At 42.9% G+C, this 21,071-nt stretch overlaps 1 protein-coding gene across 4 annotated transcripts; it reads left to right on the top strand.

Moving 5' to 3' along the window:
- Positions 1–1,084: 1,084 nt before the first annotated feature.
- On the top strand, positions 1,085–19,840 carry LOC310956541 (RNA-binding protein Nova-1-like; the record flags this gene model as incomplete). Of its 4 annotated transcripts, none has more annotated exons than XM_083926801.1 (4): positions 1,085–1,381; positions 8,915–9,058; positions 18,286–18,452; positions 18,821–19,840. In XM_083926801.1, exons 1-4 carry the CDS (start codon positions 1,207–1,209, stop codon positions 19,838–19,840), a joined length of 1,506 nt encoding a protein of 501 aa, XP_083782927.1. In that variant the 5' UTR covers positions 1,085–1,206. The 4 variants fall into 4 exon arrangements, with proteins under 4 accessions (XP_083782927.1, XP_083782926.1, XP_083782925.1 ...); XM_083926800.1 differs by having other exon boundaries at positions 18,286–18,476; positions 18,791–19,840; XM_083926799.1 differs by having other exon boundaries at positions 18,286–18,497; positions 18,800–19,840.
- Between the last annotated feature and the right edge of the window lie 1,231 nt (positions 19,841–21,071).

The raw sequence follows: 21,071 nt of genomic DNA, 5'->3' as shown, positions 1-21,071 counted from the left end.
TGTTAATAGTTCATACACAAAAAAAAACCTGTCTCGACGGCTTATTTGATGAGTGTATTTGCCGACAAAGACCCTGATTTTACGCCGGAGGAACTGAAATCATTTATACCGATCACAATACACAAGATGTGGAAAATGATATAGACCCAGACAACATTTTTTTCTCCTCCATCAATAATAACTGCAGCTACTATATATGTAGAAGATCAACACAACTGGAACATTCACTTTTTTCGTTTTTTTATTTCTATTTATGTTATTATTACTTTCACATGTTCGGAAAAAAAAACTAAAAACTAAACTAAAACTAATTTCACATTGTCACTTTTAACAAGTTCCTGCTCCAACGTGTCTCCGGATTCTCGAGGATTCCAGGGATAAGTGGAACCGGAAACAAGTGCACCATTTTTATCTATTTATTTTCCTTATCAAGATTACATTTTTTCAGAGCATAGCATTACATAACCAAGAAACTGTTCTCATTTTGTGAGGCGTGTTCTAGTTGGAGGTTCAGAAATAATCAAACAAAATAAAAGTAAAATAAAAAAATCAATGTAAGACCCATTTAGGCAGCCTAAAGTATAAAAGTCATTTTTAAAGAGCAGCGGCTCCTACCCATGTCGCTCCCCATCAGATGGCTGTGTGCTGGCCTGGCCTCTCTTTCGGCCGGTCAGTGGCACTGTAGTCCTCTCTGGAGCTCCAACTACATGTCTCCCCTCTCGCACTACAAAGGCAACAATAACAACAGCTGCACTTATCACACCGAGGACTTCGGAAGGAAACAAGACGTGAAGATGACTTAAGAAAGACATGTTCCAGCGCATTACCTCTGCGAAGCTGTTGCACTTGTTTTAACGGCTGGTCGGCTCGCACACTGTTGGGCTGCTTTATTTTAAGGCGCGGGGTTGTTTTTGCGCGTCAACAATCAAAGAACCATGCTGTCGGAGCGACGGCGAGCGCGTTAAATGAGCGCATTTCACTCACTGGCTTTTTATATTTAGCTCCGTGAGGGACGAGCGGCAGAGCAGCGGAAAGAGGAGACCCCGATCCCGGTGTTGTCTGACATTTTGATCCATTTGAGTGCGTTTCGAGCCCCCCAAAACTTCGTTCGTATCTCGGTGCGCGTTATCAGGTTATGTGGTGGTGAGGGCGCCGTGTGTGTGAGGGGGAACAGCGCGAATTTATATACAGCTCCCGGGGAAAAAGATGATGATGGCTGGTGGTGGCGGAGCCGCCGTGGAGCATAACGGGATATACTCAAACCTTAACCTCCACAGCCTGCAGCAGCCCCATATGGAGGCAGATAACCCGGACTCCCGCAAACGACCGCTGGAAACTCCGGCGGAGGAGGCCGGCTGCACCAAGCGCACCAACACTGGCGGTAAGAGATACACAATAACCAAAACACACAGCTCATCCGCCGTGTCTCCTCCACTTGAAGTCAAACGTGTTGTTGTAGAATCCTCTGCATGCACTGGTGGAAGTATAGCAGCCAGACACTGGCGTCAATATCACCCACCGCATGCACAGAAAGTCTGCAGCACAGAAGCGCGTTCAGGCTGCATGTACGGCTCTGACATGTAAGGCTCTAACATGCAGCACCTGTGTAGCTGGCCCTCTGCAACACTGTCTGGGTTTATGGCTGTTACTTCGCACTGCATATCCCAGCAGGGAGAGAGCAGGCGGCCTGAGTGAGTGGCCTCCACAGGTCAGCTTTGAATGTGAACCCAATCACCTCTGCTCCACATCTGGAGTTCTGCTGTGAAGTCTTCCATCCATCGGAGAGGTGGTGATTTGTGTGAAGATGTTTTAATATTACAGAGAAGAATTCACACTGGTCCTCTGTTTATCAGTGTTTATTATGTTGTAGGCTCAGACAGGGATTCCCTAATGCTTTCTTGTGCAGAGACAAACATAAATCTGCGTTTTTTCCCCGAGCAACACAATGTGAGGAGGCCTTTGTTGACAGATAACAGGAGTGGAAGCAGAGAGGATATGACAGAGATGTCAGTGCGGTTTCTTGTAGTGCTGACATCCTGTAAATCAGTAGTGAAGTCAAACATCCTGCCTTTCTGGGTCCTATAGATTGGAACACCTGAGTGTTGGTACAGGGCCCTTCTGTGTTACACCATCACTTCACTTTATAATGTCTTAATGACCTAATAACCCTCAAGACAAGGTGGACAGTGGCTCTAAAGGGACCAACTGCGATCCTGGACAGTTCAGTGTTGATTTGTGAACACTGACAAGATAATAACAGCGCTCTTGTGTTCACTTGAGATGCTTCATTGACTTTGTAGCAGTTCAGCTTCAGGGCTGAAATGATACTGGTTTGGAGATTTAAAATGAACACATTCAGTAGTTAAGTGTGCCTTTTTAAGCATAAGCATATCTTGAGGTGAGTTAAGCAGGAAAACCACCCAGTGAAAATCATACAGCCCTGTACTCATAGTCGGGTACACCCATTACCACTTGAAGCATAGATTCCTATTAAAGTCAAGTTATTTATAGGTTGCGGGGTAAGCCAAATCTCAGCATCTGTTTGGTACTTTTGTTAGCCTGTCATGGTGTTTTCACACATTTAAATTCAAGGATAATAACAGACTGGACATGTAACAAGCACATCCCAGAAAACCAGGGTGCAGTGAGAGCTACTTGCTGTGGTTAAAGACCGCAGACACACTGCAGCACCATTTTAGCTAATTGATCCAGATTTCTCTTTCTGGAGGAGAAATAGTGACAGCCAATAACAAATCAACAAGGAGGTGTGTTGCTTTATTACTCATCAGTAAGATGTCGGCTGATTCAGTATGCCAGCTACTGTACGTCTTGTACATCTTATTTCAGCTTGTGATTGTTCTGGTCTGCAGCTCAAAGGGAGCACTTATTCAAGAACTTAATGTTAATTGGACGTCCATGGAGAGCCGGCAGTCTCTTCACCATATGTTGCTGAAATTTGCCTTTTGCTTTGTCTGTCATTGTGTCCCAGACACCCCACCATTTGATGACAGCAGCATTATATCCTATGGCTTACAGCACGACCCCGTCTTCACTGCACCTCAGAAATGTAATTCAAGTAGGGCACATAAGGACCCTCGTGCCACCATACAGTATTTTAGAGCAGATTCAGCCCACATATCTAAAACCATGGTGGAACAGAGAAGTCACATAGTGTCCTTGCTTCTAGGATACTTTTCACCATTCAGATGTAGTACAGAGACTTCCCCATGATCTCCCCATCCAATATCCAGCTGATATGAGCGGCTAGACGGTGTGAAATTGCGCTTGGAAAACCTTAATAAATACTAAAAATACCTAATTCACAAAGACAGCTCTGACTTCTCACTGCTGTCATTTCTATAATGGTTTCACACACCATTTTATCAGCCTGCCTCCATGTTCTGTGTCTCTGCCCTGCTGCACCGCAATGAATCGTGTCCTGATGACGGTCGAACTCTAAACAGGCTGCCTGGTTTTTTATTTTATTTTGTGCGTTATAGAAAAAGGTGGGCACGTGGCTCTATAATACTTATAATAAAGTATGTGCTATGCAATATACTTTTTTGTCACCACAACAACTTGTGATGAATATTTTAGAATAATTGTTAAGATTCATGTTCATCATTTGTAATGTGATATTTAGTTTGTACTTTGGGCTGCAAAATAAATGTATATATATATAAACATTTATTTAATCATCATCACGATATCAACTTGTGCAACAAACACATTTGGAAGGAGAGCAATTAGAGAGAGTATCTGTTGAAAGCTGCACTTTAAAATCTAACTACTATTCTTTTTCAATGGTGCCTTTTGTTTTCACTTCAATATTCAATTTGTTCAATAAAATCATTTCAAGTCATTGGTTGTATCTTCAAAGTATACTGAAAGCAGCAGAACTCCACTTTAATATCTGTTTTATTTATCACGAGCAATATCATAATCGCGATGTTCAACGATATCGCATATTTTCCTAATGTGGTGCGGCCCTACTGCTTAGTTTGTTTTTTTAATGCTGCCTTACTGTCCCATAACGTCTCAGTGCAGTAATGACAATACATACTTAAGAAACCCATAGGGCTCAACTGATTTAAGAACCACTGGTTTATTACTAAAATTATATTTCTCACCTGTACAATTTATTTAGTGTATAGTTTGACCTGAACAGTTGAGCCAAGCAGCATCAGTCTACAGGACCTTTATCCTTTCCAAAATCACTATACATGTATTTAAGGCGTTTGATTCTAAAATAAATGTACAAGTCAGCGTAGCATTGTCTCTAAGGTGTTTGCATATGCATTAGCTCACCAAAATGAGATTTACAGAGGTGAAATGTCAGAATGGAGAAGGATCTGAGGCAAATTTGGACCACAGCACTGCAGGCTGAGCCCAGGAACCAGAGCTCTCTGCATATGTTCACATGAAATGCACATTGAGATCATTTATCTATTTATTTATGTATCCATATATCTTATCACAGTGTGCTTTTTGTAATGTGTTTAGCATCACCTTCCATTTCACGGGGTCTACATGCATTACATGTAACATTGTAAATCCACAGCCGTTCTGGTAATAGTGGTAGGCAGCCTGATAATCCTCAGCCGTCCCTGTAATCACCAACCCCTCGACTATGTCTGATATTGATCACATTATTCCTACCGAACTGATCATTAACGTGACTGGCAGTTACAACAAAGAGAAGAAAGCCCGTGCTCTTTCAAAGCTGAGCTCCTCGTTGTGCATTAAAAGCCGTGGACACTGAATGAGGGAAATGACTCCTCTTTTATCAGCATTGCCCTTCTCTCCTCCAAATGAACATCTTTCATTCATTCCTCTCTCTAATTACCCATACTCAGTGCCCATGTTGCTGGCAAGCATGCACCTTCCAAAAGATTGTGTGGCTGAGGGATTAGGTATGATCTCGTAATGTTGCTAATGGAAAGGTTGGCACAGGAATGTGAGCTGTATTTTTTTATTTTTTGGTGGGAAGGACACAGGTGCCCTTGCAGAGCGATTTGACGTGCGCGGACTGTGAATTTGCCAGGTGGCAGTGAAAGAGAGAATGAGGGAGAGCGATAGAAATGAAGACAGAGCAAAGCGGAGAGAAAAGGAGAGATAGATAGACCGTGAGAGGGAGTGGAGTCTACAGGGAGGCTGTGTCTATATACCAGAGCATCTCTCAGTGAATGAGACTGGTAGAATTTTCTGGAAGCCATTTGCTCCAAAGCCAAACGGGCCACAACGTTAGGGTTTGATTTGCGGATGAAACTAATCAGCAGCCAGGAAAAAAAGGGTTCCCTTTTTACAGGTTCCCTGAAGAGCACTATTAACTGAAGCTGGACCCCCCCCCCCCCCCCCCCCCCATGTCGACACACAGACACTGACACACAGGCATATTGCCGTTTTTACACACATTCAGTCACTTAAGATACCTCTCGCCGTAAGATTTATAGGCGTAGTGATTGGCTTCATCACCCCCCTCCACCATTCTGCGGCACTGCCATTTGCAATGGTTGATGAGCCCCTCCGCCCTCTCAAACATGGCCGTCTAAGGGATTGGGGGTGGGGGAAAGGAGGAAAGAAGGGTGGGTGGCGTAAGGCACGCTGTCTGAGATCACTCCTCCTCCATCTCCTTCATCATCTGCTTATGTTATCCGTACACCTCTTCAGCCACTGTTGAAGGTCAATCTACATGCTTCTCCATTCACCGCTGAAGCCCGCTCCCCAAGCCACTTCACCTTTGTCACTTTCCACTAAAGAAAGTAAGTGAATGGACTGCCATACTTTATAGTGCTGCGTCAAAAGAGGCGGAGTAGAGGAGAAAATTCAATTTTTTGGGACCGGCATCAGGGGGGTGGGGACATGACGTGCTGGAGGTAGGAGGCTACCCATTGGCCGAGCGAGGTGTCAGTCCTGCGTGCTGCTGCAGACGGACAGGCCACTCGATGAATATGGATGAGAGCAGTGAAAAGGGTGATGCGGCAGGGAAGACCCCCCCCCCTTCAAACCGATGCAGGCTTGAACAATGCGTGCCGTCTTTCACTGAAAACACTGAGAGCCTGCATTAGCATTTTCTCAGACAATTGAGGCTCTGGCCAGCTGCAGGCATGGCTCGGATGCTGCGGTGAAATCTCTTTTTCTGCACCCACTGATGAATTAGACCTCGGTGAAAAAAGTCGACTGGCCGCATTCCTCAACACTACCATTGCACCTATGCCTAGGCTAATGTTCAGATCCCCTTTAGAGATTGTGCCCCGGCATTGATGGCGATCTGACAGAGGACTTGAGAAGCAGTAGATCTCAGAATGGGTAAGCCTCAAACTCTTTTTGTCTGACTTGTTGAATTTATCCATCATGCTAGACTATTTCATACACCTAAGGCTCATTTGTCCATTATTGCTAATTTTTGTTCCATCGTCCTTGCTGCCTGTCAGTAGCAGGTTAGTCCATTGAAATGCAGAATGGGTACTTGGAGGGGTAGTGAGAAGGAGGGAGGATGGTCACAAGGCATTTCCTCCTGACCCACCCCCCTAGAGTGACTTAACTAAACACATTTGGCTCAGCGTCCGTGTCTCTTCTCCAAGCCATCCTTCCAGTATTGGAGGCAGGGGTTTGAACTAATACCCTACTGGCTCAGCTTCCCAATGTGCCCCACTGCTCCCGTTCCCTGGCGGATTGCAGCAACAGATTGCCATGTTTACTCTACCACATGACGCCATTAAAACCTGTTACTGTGATCTCAGACACTAGGACAGAATTAATTATTGACTAGTGACAGCAAACGTGGCTGTGAGGGCGACGGAGGGAATCTTAGTGGCTTCCTCCCCTGCTACGTTTACTCTGGTTGAAGATGAGTAGAAAGTTACGCAGTGGGTTTTGGCTTGTCTGTCAACAACAGGTCTTTGGATGTTTGGATTCTGCAATCAGCGTCATTCAAATTAAAGTCTTTGGCTACGTTACTAGATATCTTGCGACAGGAGTAAGGGCTCAAAAGCTTTACGGCGACCGTGGCAGACATGCATGATCTTTATTTTTTCACCAAGGTCATTTTATTGTTCTTCGTTGTGAGAAAAGCAGAGAGCTGACTGCAATAAAGCATAAAATATAAAGATCAGACAATGTCCAGGGATGAACAAAGCTGGTCGTGTGATCTGTGTATAGGTTTATCTCTTATTTCCTTTTTTAGGATGTTCTCAGAAAAATGACATATTGACCAGCACCTGACTTTAGATGGTGATGTAAATGTTCATTTCATGTCTGTGCTTTAAGGTAAATGTATGTGTGATATGTTCCACAACTATGGCTTATCAATCTAAATCAAAATGAAATCCCATTAACGATCATGCCATTGTCTGCTTATTTGTGAGAGCCATTGATTACGGGTGATGTGCAGGAAAACAAGCCGGTGTCTGAATGGAACATGAGGGGCATATTAATGCAATAAGGAGGAGAAGAGCTTCTTGTAGGCTGTGAAATTCCTTAATGTCACAGTGCCATGTTCATTCACATCTGAATCTAATGAGTGCATTACTGAGGCAACAGGTTGGTCTCAGTGCAGGGCGGTCCACCTCCATCCATCCGTCTTTCCTCCCAAACCATGCCGGTCAAGCCCCCACATTCGATCCCCTCCACAAAGCATACCATGCAGTGACATGGTGAAAGACTTAAGCATCTGCGATCGGGAATCTGTATCATACTGCCCCTGACACGTATAGATATCTATGTATAAGAAATCTCGTCCGACCAAAGATGGACAGTGCCCCTTTACATCTCTGTCCGCTCCAGTGACGTCACCTTTGAGGCAGCTGAAAGGATCGAACATGACGTCATTGCATCGAAATCAGCATGCAGAGGAGATCATCTGTACCAGTGCTAAGAATGCACCTGTACCAAGTGTTTACCATGATGTCATCGATATATTATATTTAGAATTTAGTGGGGAATCACTGCCGCCCCACATCAATAAATATGATATTTCTGATATATTGTTGGCAGGTTATTTAATTACATTCAGGTCCAGGCTCAATATGGGTTTGATTTCTTTTTACTAGATTAGCACACTCAATGTGATGAGGGTTTTCTTGGACAGACACTTTGCTCACTTTGGTGCTGATTAATTCTTAATTAGCACTGAAGGAAAAGGGACTTTCCCAACTGAATAAGAAGGAACACGTTTCCCTGCAAATTCTTCAAACTGACCGGGTGTCAATCACTGACGGCTACAAGCCACAGTAAGCCACAGAAAGCCCCTTCCAAAATGGAGGAGATTTAGACCATCTTGGCAGTGTACTCTTTGAACAAATCTCTGGGATTGGTTCCCATATGTTTTTCTCACGTCTGTTAATTACGAAGGATCTGTCTGTGTTGGCGTTCATGAACTGCATGGATAATGACATCATGTGTTCGCACTTAGTCCTCTGTGTGGAACGTTCTTTCTTAGGATATAAAGGCTGTGTTTTGCAGTCAGACCGGACTGGTAAATCTACATTCCTTTTATTCATGTGTGAGAGTGATTAATAACTCTGGACCTGGCTTTGTGTTTAGTGAGAGGTTTTCTAAAACTCCTTGAAAACAGTTAAAATTAGACCTCTGCAAACTGGAAAGGAGGTCATCATTTACTCTGCAAGAAATCTGGGACAGGACACAGAACATGTCACAGTCTCTGATAAAATGTGCATACACTGAAAGATACAAAGAACTCAAAAGGCTTCTTCCAGAAACCATCCCTTCACCAGAGGAATACACACATTATATCATTGCCTTTCCCCATATATGTCAAAGCTATGTGTCCCCATTGTGATTTTTTGCTTTGTCAGGGTTTTGGGGGTTGGACACCAGTAGGGTGTATATGATGATGTGCACAGCTACTTTACAAGATGTGACCCTTTCCCACTTTGTGTGTCTCCCCCCCCAGAGGAGGGTGAGTACTTCCTGAAGGTGCTGATCCCCAGCTATGCAGCCGGCTCTATAATTGGCAAAGGAGGCCAGACCATCGTACAACTGCAGAAAGAGACGGGTGCCACCATTAAGCTGTCCAAATCCAAAGACTTCTACCCAGGTAAGAATAAACGCTCAGTAATTAAAATCGATGAGCATAAAAGCTTCTCTATATGAGAGGACTGGTTGGACTCATTACCCAGCTGAAGGAGTGATGCTCTGGTGCAAGAGAGCATTTGATATGTCCTCTTCATTTGGCTTCCCATGAGTAATTGCAATCCATTTTGAATCACAAGCCAATCATAAACACTTTGAACTTGATTATCCTTCCTATCCTTGAGAGACTAAACATGCATGTAGATGTTAAAGCTGTCAGACGTAACATTTAAGTCTGCAGTTTAAATGAAGTTGCTCGGCTAGCAGGTTGCACCCTTCATTGCAGGGCTTGCTTGTTTTTACAGTATGGAAGGTTTCATGTTGGTGCATTCACTCACTTTTCTACCCCCCCCCCCCCCCCCCCCCCCCCAAAAAAAAAAAAACCCCAAACAAAACATGAGCACAAATGTCGTGCCGCAGAGGACACAGCGTACATAGGAAGCATTCATCGTGCTGGACAGTCTCACTCAAAAATGGCAACAGGAGAAGGATGCTCGTGTAGCTTAGTGACCCCTATCACGTGGAGGTCATAGCTGAACCATCTTATCCGTCTGAGTCGGAGAGGAGTCTGGGTGTTTGTCCTTCATGCCTCAGAGGAGGCTTCAACCTGCTGAAAAATAACAGGTGCTGAGCGCCTCGCTGCTTATTAGGTCCAGATGTTTCCTGTGATAACTGATGCAATAATCCCTGTCTAGTAGAATACATTTTAGTGAGTACAACTAATAATTACCTTAGGAAATTGGTAGCGGTGCACATGACCTATGAAATATCAGCAGCATGTGAGAAATACTATACCTTTTTAAATTATGGGGTTCACAGACAGTTCTTTGCCTTAAGCAACTACCACTATAAAACAGCAAAGGCTGAGAAAGATTGTTCCCCAGAACTCAATTTTGCATCATAATGGCTTCCTTCATTATTGATTCTGTCCTGTGACCTCTGCAATTTCAGTTGAGTCCTTAGATTAAGGAGCACAAAATCTTACACTACAGAAAAAATGCACAGCCTGGTTTGAATTGGACCTGATCTGTTGGGAGTTACATGTGATATATTGGACTGACAGAATCATGGCAAAGAATCACTGAGCACTGGGGGAGAGGAAAAGAAGGATGTGCTAGCAAATATTTTTCTGTACTTTTTCTTCCACCATGTTTCTGCTAGCCGTAATGAAAGGATGCTTGTTCAGAGAAGGGCTTGACCGAGTGGGGTTTTTAAGGCAGATTCTGATACCGCTTTTATAGGGGGAAAATTCTCCAGTTATGGATATAACAGCTGATATAGTAAAATGTTTGAGCTGGAAGGAAAATAGACCTTTCCCTTTTGGATTGTGCACCAATTTTGCAAAAAACTAAGCACTTTATGTTCAGTATCAGTCCGATGTTTAACATTTAAATCAATTTGAATAGAACGTAGCTGTGTGACACCTAAATCTCACCTCATGATCTGCGAAAAAGGTTTACATATTAGTGCGTATTGGAAAACATATACGCTGATACCTATAGATATGATATTCCTGTGATAGGCCGATAGCCACCGATAGTATAACGATATATCAGTTTAGCTTGAGTTCAGAGGGTACGGCTTTCCCACATACGAGGGCAACTATGTTTAGGGGAATGGAGTATGGCTACCATATTGGCACATGAACAAGGAGTTATATGTATCCTTATTTCTCTCATTGGGTTGTGGGTGTGATAGGCCACCACCTGCTCTGCCCATCCCCCTACTCATTATCGTGATGAGTGAGAAGAGGAGTTCAGGGAGAGGGTGCTGGCAAGGATTTGATTGGGTGGTTGTTCTGGCCCACACAAGTAAAATGAAACGACTGCTACTGTACACTGCACAATAGCTGAGAGTGCTGCTTTCTGAGAAGTCATTCGACGCTAAAGCTTTAAAAAACTCTAGCTGCATTAAGTACGGGCAACTTGGTGAAGTTTGTATCGGCAACATATAGATGTTATTAGAAAATCATGTCTTGAATTTAAGAGGCGAGTAATTCGGCATATCAAATGTATCAGCTACATCTGTTTTACCTACTTCATCGTTGAATCAGCTGCAATACGGGCTAATGTCATTACAAACAGTTCACGCCCTCACCTCTCATCCTGCGGCAGCCTGAGCACGCTCCAACTACAGCACAATCGCACACTAGAGAAATCAAGGGACAACAACTGATGCAGCCATTTTCTCCTGCAATCCTTTCTGTGATGGCTCAGTCTGAAACTCACACCCACCTCACATCTCCCATCCGTTAATGTAAGACCCGAGAGCGTGAATTCAAAGGTCTTGATGGGAACTGTACAACTGGTCCCTGCTGTGGCGGACTGAGATGGATGAGCAGAGATAGTGAAGGGTGTGGATGATGCATGATTGTATTTGAGTGAGGGGACAGGGGGGCAGGCCCAGAAATAGCCTGTTTCAATCTCTCTCTGTGGACATGACCCCTCTCCCAGCTGTAGTCAAGCTGCTCCAACACACGCCAAGTTTCCTCTTTCCTCCTCCCCGCTCACTGTTTCTGTCAGATTTGGTTTCTGGTTGTTGGAAGAGTTCAGGCCAGATACGATGACATCATACTTCACTTAAAATTTAGTTTGCATGCTTCTCACACATGTTCAATGACGGTTATTGTTTTAATTCATTGGTTTGAACCCATATGAAGCGTTCCTTGGCTGTATTACTAGAGCCCTTATAAATGTAGCATGCAGTGCATTCACCCACTCGTACCGCGCATTCAGCACATACACACACCTACTCACACCTACTTACACACATCCGCATATTTAAGCAGCTGCTGAGAGAGCCGTGGGAGTTCACGATTTGAACACAAACTTAGAAACAAAACTTCAACCCCTTAGCTTGGTGCAGTTGGCCTCTGGCCAAGTACATGTATTGAGTTACTTTGCACAGCACGAACAGGCTGTTGTGATGTCATAGAAACACTGGGAGTATGTTTTCCATTATGTGATCATTAAAATATCAGTCACAATATGTGACCTCATACTGTTCATACTGTACCCTATTCCAAAGAGTATAATGGGAGGTGTTTCCTTTAAAAAAGTAGCAGATAAAGAATCTACAGCAGAAGCACAGGTTTTTGTTTTTCCAACTGTATCTCCATACGCAGTATGTATACTGTACTCACTAACGCTCCCTATAGGACACTATCACTTCTGTCTGTGATGACATCATGGGCAGTGATTTCAAACCAATGGAATCTGCAGCCTTTTTTAAAATCCAGATTCATGTCTGAGCCTATGGTGAACAACAGCTCTTCCTAGTGACCAACTTCCACCAAGAAAAGCTGTTACATTGTAGTATCCTGAAGTATGGTTCTGCTTTAAGGGGCTGATGTTGTATTGGACAGCAAGACTCTCTGTTTGCCTGACCTACAAGCACAATATCAGATGTGTCCCCACAACAACCAAACAGCTGCTGCAATTTTTTTGTGATCGGCAAAGGTCAGTCGATTAAAAGGGCACTCCATTTTACACGTGGAGGTCAGTTTACTCGTCACAAGGAGTAGCGCTCAGACTGTTTAAATAGTGTATGATGTAATCAGGCTAATATACTCTTCGTCATAGACTATACATTTTAAACCGAAAACCTGCTTTACAAACTGGAGGTTTGGAGTTTTAAAGGTCCCATATTATGCTCAATTTAAGGTTCATACTAATGTTCAAAAACACATTATTTTTTTCATCCTGTCTGAATATATCTGGATTCACCCTCTGTCTGAAAAACTCTGTTTTAGCGCCTGTCTTTTTAAAAAAAAAGCCCAGTCTGCTCTGATTGGTCAGTGTTGGGGGGGAATGACGATAGCAGCACTTTCTACCCACAGTAAATATATTATAGTTGTGATATATCACAAAGTCCTGACAGCACGTTTACAGGCACAGTTTCTGAATACAGACTGTGGGCATTTCTCATTCTGATACTCTTACAGTATTTACATAGCACTTCCACCTGCTTCATAATCCAAAATACATGGCAAGCTCACGTTTTACAACATGGGACCTTCAGAAATATATATATGGGCATGGGTCTCATGAAAGACACTACCAAGTTGCATTATGGGAAATACAGAACCCTGCGTTGTTACAGCTTGACTCCATACTAAAGACTAAAAGTCAGGATATCTAAGCCTCAACCATTCTTTTTTAAAATGTTGTCTCTTTAAATTCCTAAAACTTTATGGGAATGCAATACTAAATCACCCCTCCCAATCTAGTGGCTAGCATAGCTGCTAATGGTCACTGTTGAGCAGCTATGCTAGCCAATAGATTGGTGGAGATGTTCATTACTTAAAGGATATTTTGGTAATTGCTATGCTAGCCACTTTTAGAAGTTTTCAAATGATAGCCTACACAATTAAATTGCTAACCATTTGCCAGCTGTGATTTAATAAGGAAATAAGTAAGGCAGGGGCAGTTGAGGAGTCAAAGGTAGAAAAAAACATCTTCTGCTCCTCTTTTCTTGCCCACTAAGTTACTATGTTACCAGACATTTTCTTCTTGGCATCAAAAACCGGGACTTTGGAACATTACAGTCAATGTCGAATTGGAGAGGTTCACCGTTAGCAAGTCAAAGAAAAAAACGTTCCAATCGTTTCTCTCATTGTTTGTTTCAGAAACACCCTCAACAATTTGTATTCATTTTGTTAGCTTTGTGTAGCTCCTCCTTTTACGTTGTACATCGCTGTATATGGAATCCTTCAACAGTACAGTATTAATTTTAGTGTGCTAAGGTTGTCATCTGTTAGTTACAGTTAGCATGGAGCCGAACTTGCTCACATATAATTGGTTTACAGCGTCACATGACCACCAGCTGTTTTGCACTTGCACCACATTTTAGTTGTCTGCTTCCAATCCTGCCCCAAGCCATTTGATTTTTTTTAAATATTTGATTTATGTTTCTAATATGTATTTCTGATTCATACATAATAGTCTTTTTTAAGGGTTTGAATGTTTGCTAATGGAGAAGTTGAATTATTTTCTCTATTTTTCTTATTGTCAACAAATCCCAGGTAAAGACCCAAATCAACTATGCTTCTTTCCTACCAGCATGTATTGTGTGTATACCAAAGCCTGAAATATCTGCTTCATCTGTGACATAGAGTTCCAATGTTGTCCAAAAACTAAGACAGGCTGTCCTTATTCAATGTTCGTACATAGTCCTATGAAAAGTAATGCACTGTAATTAGTATGTAAACTACGGACATACATACATACAACAAAGGGCAGGGGGTTCAACTCTAACCTTCAACCCTTTGCTGCATGTCTCCCCCCTCTCTCTCACCCCATTTCATATCTGTCCTCTGTCATAAAAAGTCTGGAAAAACTGCCATAAATAATCTTTAAAAAAACAAACAAAAAAAAACTGAAGCCTTCCTAACCGTCTTCTTAGATGACGCACACTAATGTGAACATTATCTGTAATAGAAAGGCATAAAGCTGTTTCATGTGTCAGGCCGTGACTGAAGAGATGTGTGATGGTGATCCATATTCTCCTGCTCCTCTGACACCGCTTCACTGAATGATGTTTCCTGAAATTATTTAATAGACTACGTTAACGCTTTGTTTTCTTGAGATCTCCAATTAATTATCTCGTCATCACGAGAAAATAGAGGAAAATGATCTTGTTATCACAGGAAAACAGAGGAAATAAAATGTCTGTATGATCCTTTAGGGCTTCCGTAGTAATCCACGTATTTATTACTGTAGAAATTATGTCTGGGGCAAAGAAGGGAATCAAGTGATGTAGTATAAGAGCCCTAAAATCCGTGTAGGGAGGAGGTCAGGGTGGTGGATGGGTCCCAAAACACAGGACTTTGACCCGGAGGACCACTATTTGTAAAGTATTAAGCCAATGCACAACCTTTAATCTAATCTTAACAAAGTCCTATACCGTCAACTTTTGTTCATTCATTCATCTTCAACCGATTGTCCCTCTCGGGTCGTGGGGGGGCTGGAGCCGATCCCAGCTGACATCAGGCGTGAGGCGGGGTCCACCCTGGACAGGACGCCAGTCTTGCCTAAACTTAAATAGAATGTCATATCTCATAGATATCATACAAATTGTTGTGCATAAGTTTTTGTAAGATATCACAAAAACCCACTGATGAGGAAATGTTGATTAAGAACGCTCCAGTGAGCCACACTATTATACCATTACCATGAACACAGACACTGTAGATTATCCCACATACACCAACCTGATACCCCAGCACCAAAGCACCAAATATATATTAATCCACTGCTGAAAATAGTCCCCAACAAATGCAAATCCCCTCCTGTTTGAGTCATCTTTGCTCAGCTGTTTAAGGAAATTACTGAGCATTAAAAAAAATTAACTATACTGTATATTTGTGACCCCTTTTTAAAAGATTTATAAAGAACCAATGGACTTGGGGCTGTTGGATTTGGTCTTTTCATGAGATTTGTTGACATATAATAACAAAAATGTAGGTTATCGCAACTTAGATCGATTGCAGTCCTACAGTGGAAGACTGCATTTTGTGTCAGAATTCCTTCAAAAATCCCCATTTTAATGCGTCAGAGACATCAGTTCAAGACCATTGCAGTCCTAAATGAAACTATTTATTATACAAAAGGCCCTACAGTATCCCGTTTCTGCCTACATTAACAATTTACTGGTTAAAAGCATTACATGACTGTCTTATAGCATATTAGGACCAAGTACATGACATTTAATAATTGAATGGCTTATTTCTTTGCTCTAAATGGCAGAACACATTAATGGTATGCATGGTGTGTTTACCGTCTTTTTTCAAACATTGATTGTTGTGGACTTCTGGTCACCTGGTCAAGGTGTCATGTCATGTCAAAGTCGTCCAAAAGACTGTTTCTGATTTACTTGATTTGACAAAATAAAATAAAGTAAAATCAGTGTTTACATTTTTGAAAAGCCATATGGCAACAATATGATGTGATAATATATTCAGCACTGGGATTTCAACTAAAACATTTCAGCTCAATTTGTAGTGTGAATAATTACTTTAAAATTCTGCTGATGACAGTAATAATATTATGTGACATGCTAGCAGTCTGCATAAATAAATAAATCAGACAAATGATTTGGACAAGCTAAGGCAGAGGCATGTTCTCGTCGCAGAAAAGCTTAAACAACAAGACAGAAGAACTGAACATTTCTTACATCAGGATCAAGATAGTCACTGGTGTCTTGGGAAAAACTGAAGACTGAGATGTGTGCTCTCAGGGGCGCTGACATATTTCTCTCCCCTCCTGCCAACAAGAGGACGAGCCAACTCTCACTGCAATTCAAAGCCCAGAGCTTTTATTATGAAATTTGTCACCCTCAAGGAGAGACAGAAGGCAAAAGCTGATGCAAGCAATTTAGGAAGTGTTGATAATAAAAATTGAACATTCAGATAGTTTCATGTCCTCTTTATGGTGTCTTATCTAAGACGAAAGGTGTAGCGGTAACCAAGCAAAGTAGAGGGATCTCCTCACCCAGTGATGAATGTTGAGAAAAAGCAATGATTGCACAAGGCTCCATGTCTTCTAAGGACGTGTTGTGTCACTCAGGATGGCCTAGTTTATAATTTGATGCGTTGGGGACGGGCGAGCAATTGCACAGTCTAAGTTTATTCCAATAAATCAGAATAAGGTAAAATAACTGTCTGCAAACCCATGTTTTTTATGTCCACCTCCAGTGTAATTAGGTTTTGCATACATCCATGCCAACCTCCAAATTCTTTATTTTATATTTTGTGCCTGCTGTTTGTGTCCTGGCTTCATAAACAAGAGCATTTCATACACAAGAAATAATATCCTTTTACCACTACCTCCAACTGGATTTTGTACATTTTAGTAATAATATTGTATGATGATGGATGCATGTGCTGACATGAAACTCTATAACAGGTCAAGTGCCTGTACTGGAAAGCTTCCGTCTGTCACTCTGTCACTTCAAGAATGAGGGGCAGGTACAGCACAGAAACACCAACTCTGCTTCTGTTGGAAGTTCCAAGAGATTTATGACCTGCTTGTTTGTCTTTCAGCACATTTGCAGTTTGGCTTATTTTGGTCACTTTTAATAAAAAGGTGACAATCAGAATTAGGTTAAATGTGCAGAACCTGTATCTTGAACTGTGATTTTTTAATGTTCTTCATGCATTTTGCCGAGAACTTAACCAGGAAACTTTGGCAATAAGGTCAATTGCAGGTCAGGTGTCCTTTCCTCCATTGTGCCCAATAAGAGGTTTCCTGACATGCTTGAACTGACCTATTGATTATTTGCACACATTATTAGACATGGCTATGGCTTAATGCCAATGGGGTTGGACTTTGATTAATGTCCCTGGATTCATTTGAGCATTTCCTGAGTCCTGATAAATTTCTCGGAGGGTCGGTTCAGATGTGTGTGTCACAAAGTCTTGTAATTTGAGATTCAGTTGAATTAGAAATGCATATGCCAACAATGAAGTAGAGCAGCGCCTCTCAGACACCTCAAGATCGCCTCAAGATCTCCTTATCAGCTTATTGTCTTCCCATTACAAATCTGACTCAATTAATGGGGACACTTTCACTAAAATATTTGCCTTATTCAGATTAATGCCGTCTGTTAAGGCATCTGATAAAATCAGGACAAGTTTCCTATTCACTTCAACCAAAGAACAGTCAAATATTTAAGAGAGCAAGGCAGGAAGGTTGATACAAAAGGCAGAGTCCTGCGAGCAAGCATAAAGGACTTGCTGTTGCATCACCTGTTTCTATGGCTTGGCCCCTTTACCATGGCAACGGAATGCCAGTTGGGTCGTCAATGTGGGTGTAGAAAAAAGCCTAGAGGAGGAACAAGTGTGTGTTTAGTCTATTAGAGCTGCAAGGCAAGGACGGACTCAATATTAAACCCTGAAAGAGTTACATCATTGAGGAGGAATCTTACTCCCCCCCCTGTGGCTCACTAACCAAGCACGGTTCTGTCTTTCAGCTGTTTCTCTGTTGATTGTGTAAATGGAGGAAGCTAGGAATAGCCTAGTAATTGGGTCTCTTTGTGGAATGTCAAGGAACATTTTTTCATTGCCAAGACATCTTAATAGAAATGTAGATTTTAGCAGCAAATCCCTCAAAATCTGCTGGCCAAGTACCCATTCATAGCCTGTTACAGTAACTGATCACTTGTCTTTGTCTTCTTCTACCTTTCTTATAACAGGAACAACAGAACGTGTGTGTCTGATACAGGGTACAGTCGAAGCCCTCAATGGTGTCCACAACTTCATTGCAGAGAAAGTCCGGGAGATGCCCCAGAGCGCCCAGAAACCTGAACCAGTCAGCATACTGCAGCCACAGACCACTGTCAACCCGGACCGCGTCAAACAGGTGAGCTACAGTACAGTCAGTAAGGTCATGAGGTGTGGTCACTATGTGGTAGAAACAGTTCACTTTCAGGACACCTTGTTTATTAGTCACCGTCTTACTTGTTCAATGGGCCATGACCCACAGTCTGGTAGGTCAGGAAAATGTGAGAGTATGGGGTTATTTTTACCTACAGTCTTTCATAGCAAGACAGAGCTGTGTGGCAGCTGCAGCCTAAACCCCTGGGATTAACAAATCGCTGAGTAAAGCGGGGCTGGTATAGTACTGTGACTCAGTGAGAAGTATCCCTCCCTTTCTGTCAACCACATATGCTGTTAAATCTTTTCCGTGTTACCTTTTAGTGCTACTTCAATCTTTCTATTCCTCTACAGGCCAAATTGATCGTGCCCAATAGCACAGCTGGGCTGATCATTGGCAAGGGCGGAGCCACAGTAAAAGCAGTGATGGAGCAGTCAGGGGCTTGGGTGCAGCTCTCCCAGAAGCCAGAGGGCATCAATCTGCAGGAGCGGGTGGTAACCATCAGTGGGGAGCCTGAACAGAACCGCAAGGCTGTGGAAATCATAGTCCAGAAGATCCAGGAGGACCCTCAGAGCAGCAGCTGCCTCAACATCAGCTATTCCAACGTCTCCGGCCCAGTGGCCAACTCCAACCCCACCGGCTCCCCCTACGCTAATACGGCCGAGGTGCTGCCCAATGCAGCCGCAGCAGCCGCCACTGCCTCCAGCCTTTTAGGCCAGGCCGGGTTGACAGGAATGGGTGCCTTCCCTGCCACCATGTCCAGCTTCTCTGGCAATGATCTGCTGGCCATCACCTCAGCCCTCAACACGCTGGCCAGCTACGGCTACAACACTAACACCCTAGGTCTGGGCCTCAACCCCGCAGCTGCTTCTGGGGTCCTTGCTGCCGTAGCAGCTAGTGCTAACCCGGCTGCTGCTGCTGCAGCTAACCTACTGGCCTCCTACGCTAGCGATGCCTCCGGCAGTGCTGGCCACCCAGCTGCAGGCCTCGGGGGGTTCTCCCTGGGTTCTCTAGCAGCTGCTACAGGGGCTTCCAATGGTTACCTAAATGCTTCATCCCCACTGATGGCCTCCTCCCTATTGGCAACCGAGAAGCTGGCAGATGGGGCCAAGGACGTGGTTGAGATTGCTGTGCCCGAGAATCTGGTTGGTGCCATTTTGGGGAAAGGAGGGAAAACGCTGGTAGAGTACCAGGAGCTAACAGGAGCCCGCATCCAGATCTCCAAAAAGGGAGAGTTCATTCCTGGTACTCGGAACCGTAAAGTTACCATAACAGGGTCGCCAGCCGCTACGCAAGCAGCGCAGTATCTGATCAGCCAGCGGATCACTTACGAGCAGGGCGTGCGCGCTACCAACCCACAAAAGGTGGGCTAAAAGGAAAAAGAAGAGGAAAGAAGGAAAGGATGAAGACAGAGATAGAAGAGAATTGAGGGTCACGATGAATAGAAAAAAGAAACGTCCAAATATCTGTTCAATATTTCAGTATCAAATGAAAGAATCACAAAGGAGGAGGTGGGGGAGACAACCAAGATAAGTGTGTGTGATATGTGAATGTGTTTTTAGGACTGACGTCCTGATGTTTTTTAAAAGTTTGTGTCGAGTCCTTTTGACGATGGTGATCAGAGTAAGCTGAACTGGTCCACTGCCAAGCTGCAGATTCAAGGGTGAGGCCGCAGGGTTTCACCCTCCTCCAAAACCTCATAGCTGTTTTCCTTTTTTTTCTGTTTGGGTTTTGTTGATTTTGATTTCAGTTGCAAACCTCAGCTCCCGGTGAGTTGAGCGTGTCAGATGAAGTTCCAGTCAGCTGATAGAGCTGTTTTACAAACCTTGCTCGTTGTATACAATGCAGAAGGCATTGTGAACAGGGGAGAGGTTTTATGACAAGCACCTGAGGTCATCTCAGTCTATGGGGAAGCCACCTGAGTATAATTTCTTTAGAGAAATCATATCTATGTTGACATATGTTGAATTCTGGCTCATATCATAATTGAAGTTTCTAAATTTGGGTATTTTATATTTTCATCCTTTATTTATTGACATGGTCTCATTCAAACACAAATAGATTATTTAAACCTGTGAATACAGGTTGATCTGAATGTAAAAACAATATTAGCCTATTGCTATTTTTTATTTACAGGGATCAAATATTGTGTTGCAGTGAAAGAAATGTATAACTCAAACCCAGTCTGAACTTCACTGTTGCTGTCTGCAAGTATAGTTCAGGGGTTAAATAATCAATGTGAGAGGATAGAGGAGACACACAGGAATGTATGAATATATTTTACACAAACAAACATAGATAATGCTCCCACAAACACTGAAACATATTTGCATATTCAGTCACAGCTACGAACACACAGGAATATGTTGTTTAACCCTTTCTTGGTGCTATAGGATTAGGTTTATATCTCCTTTACCATGAAATCAGAATCTCTCTGGCGACTGTTCTCTTGATTTCAAAAAAGCAGATATGTCGTCCAGCCATTAGTAGCCCATTGGATCTGACCCAGCCTCTCACCTAATGAAAAAGGATTGATTTCAGCCTTTCATGATGGAAAGCAATCCAGTCTTAATATTTCAAGTCCATCCTTGCTCCCAATGCAGG

Source organism: Echiichthys vipera, assembly GCF_963691815.1.
Source record: "Echiichthys vipera genome assembly, chromosome: 14".
NCBI lineage: Eukaryota > Metazoa > Chordata > Actinopteri > Perciformes > Trachinidae > Echiichthys > Echiichthys vipera.
Note: the sequence above shows the minus strand (reverse complement) of the source record. Positions and strands in the feature narration are given on the sequence as shown.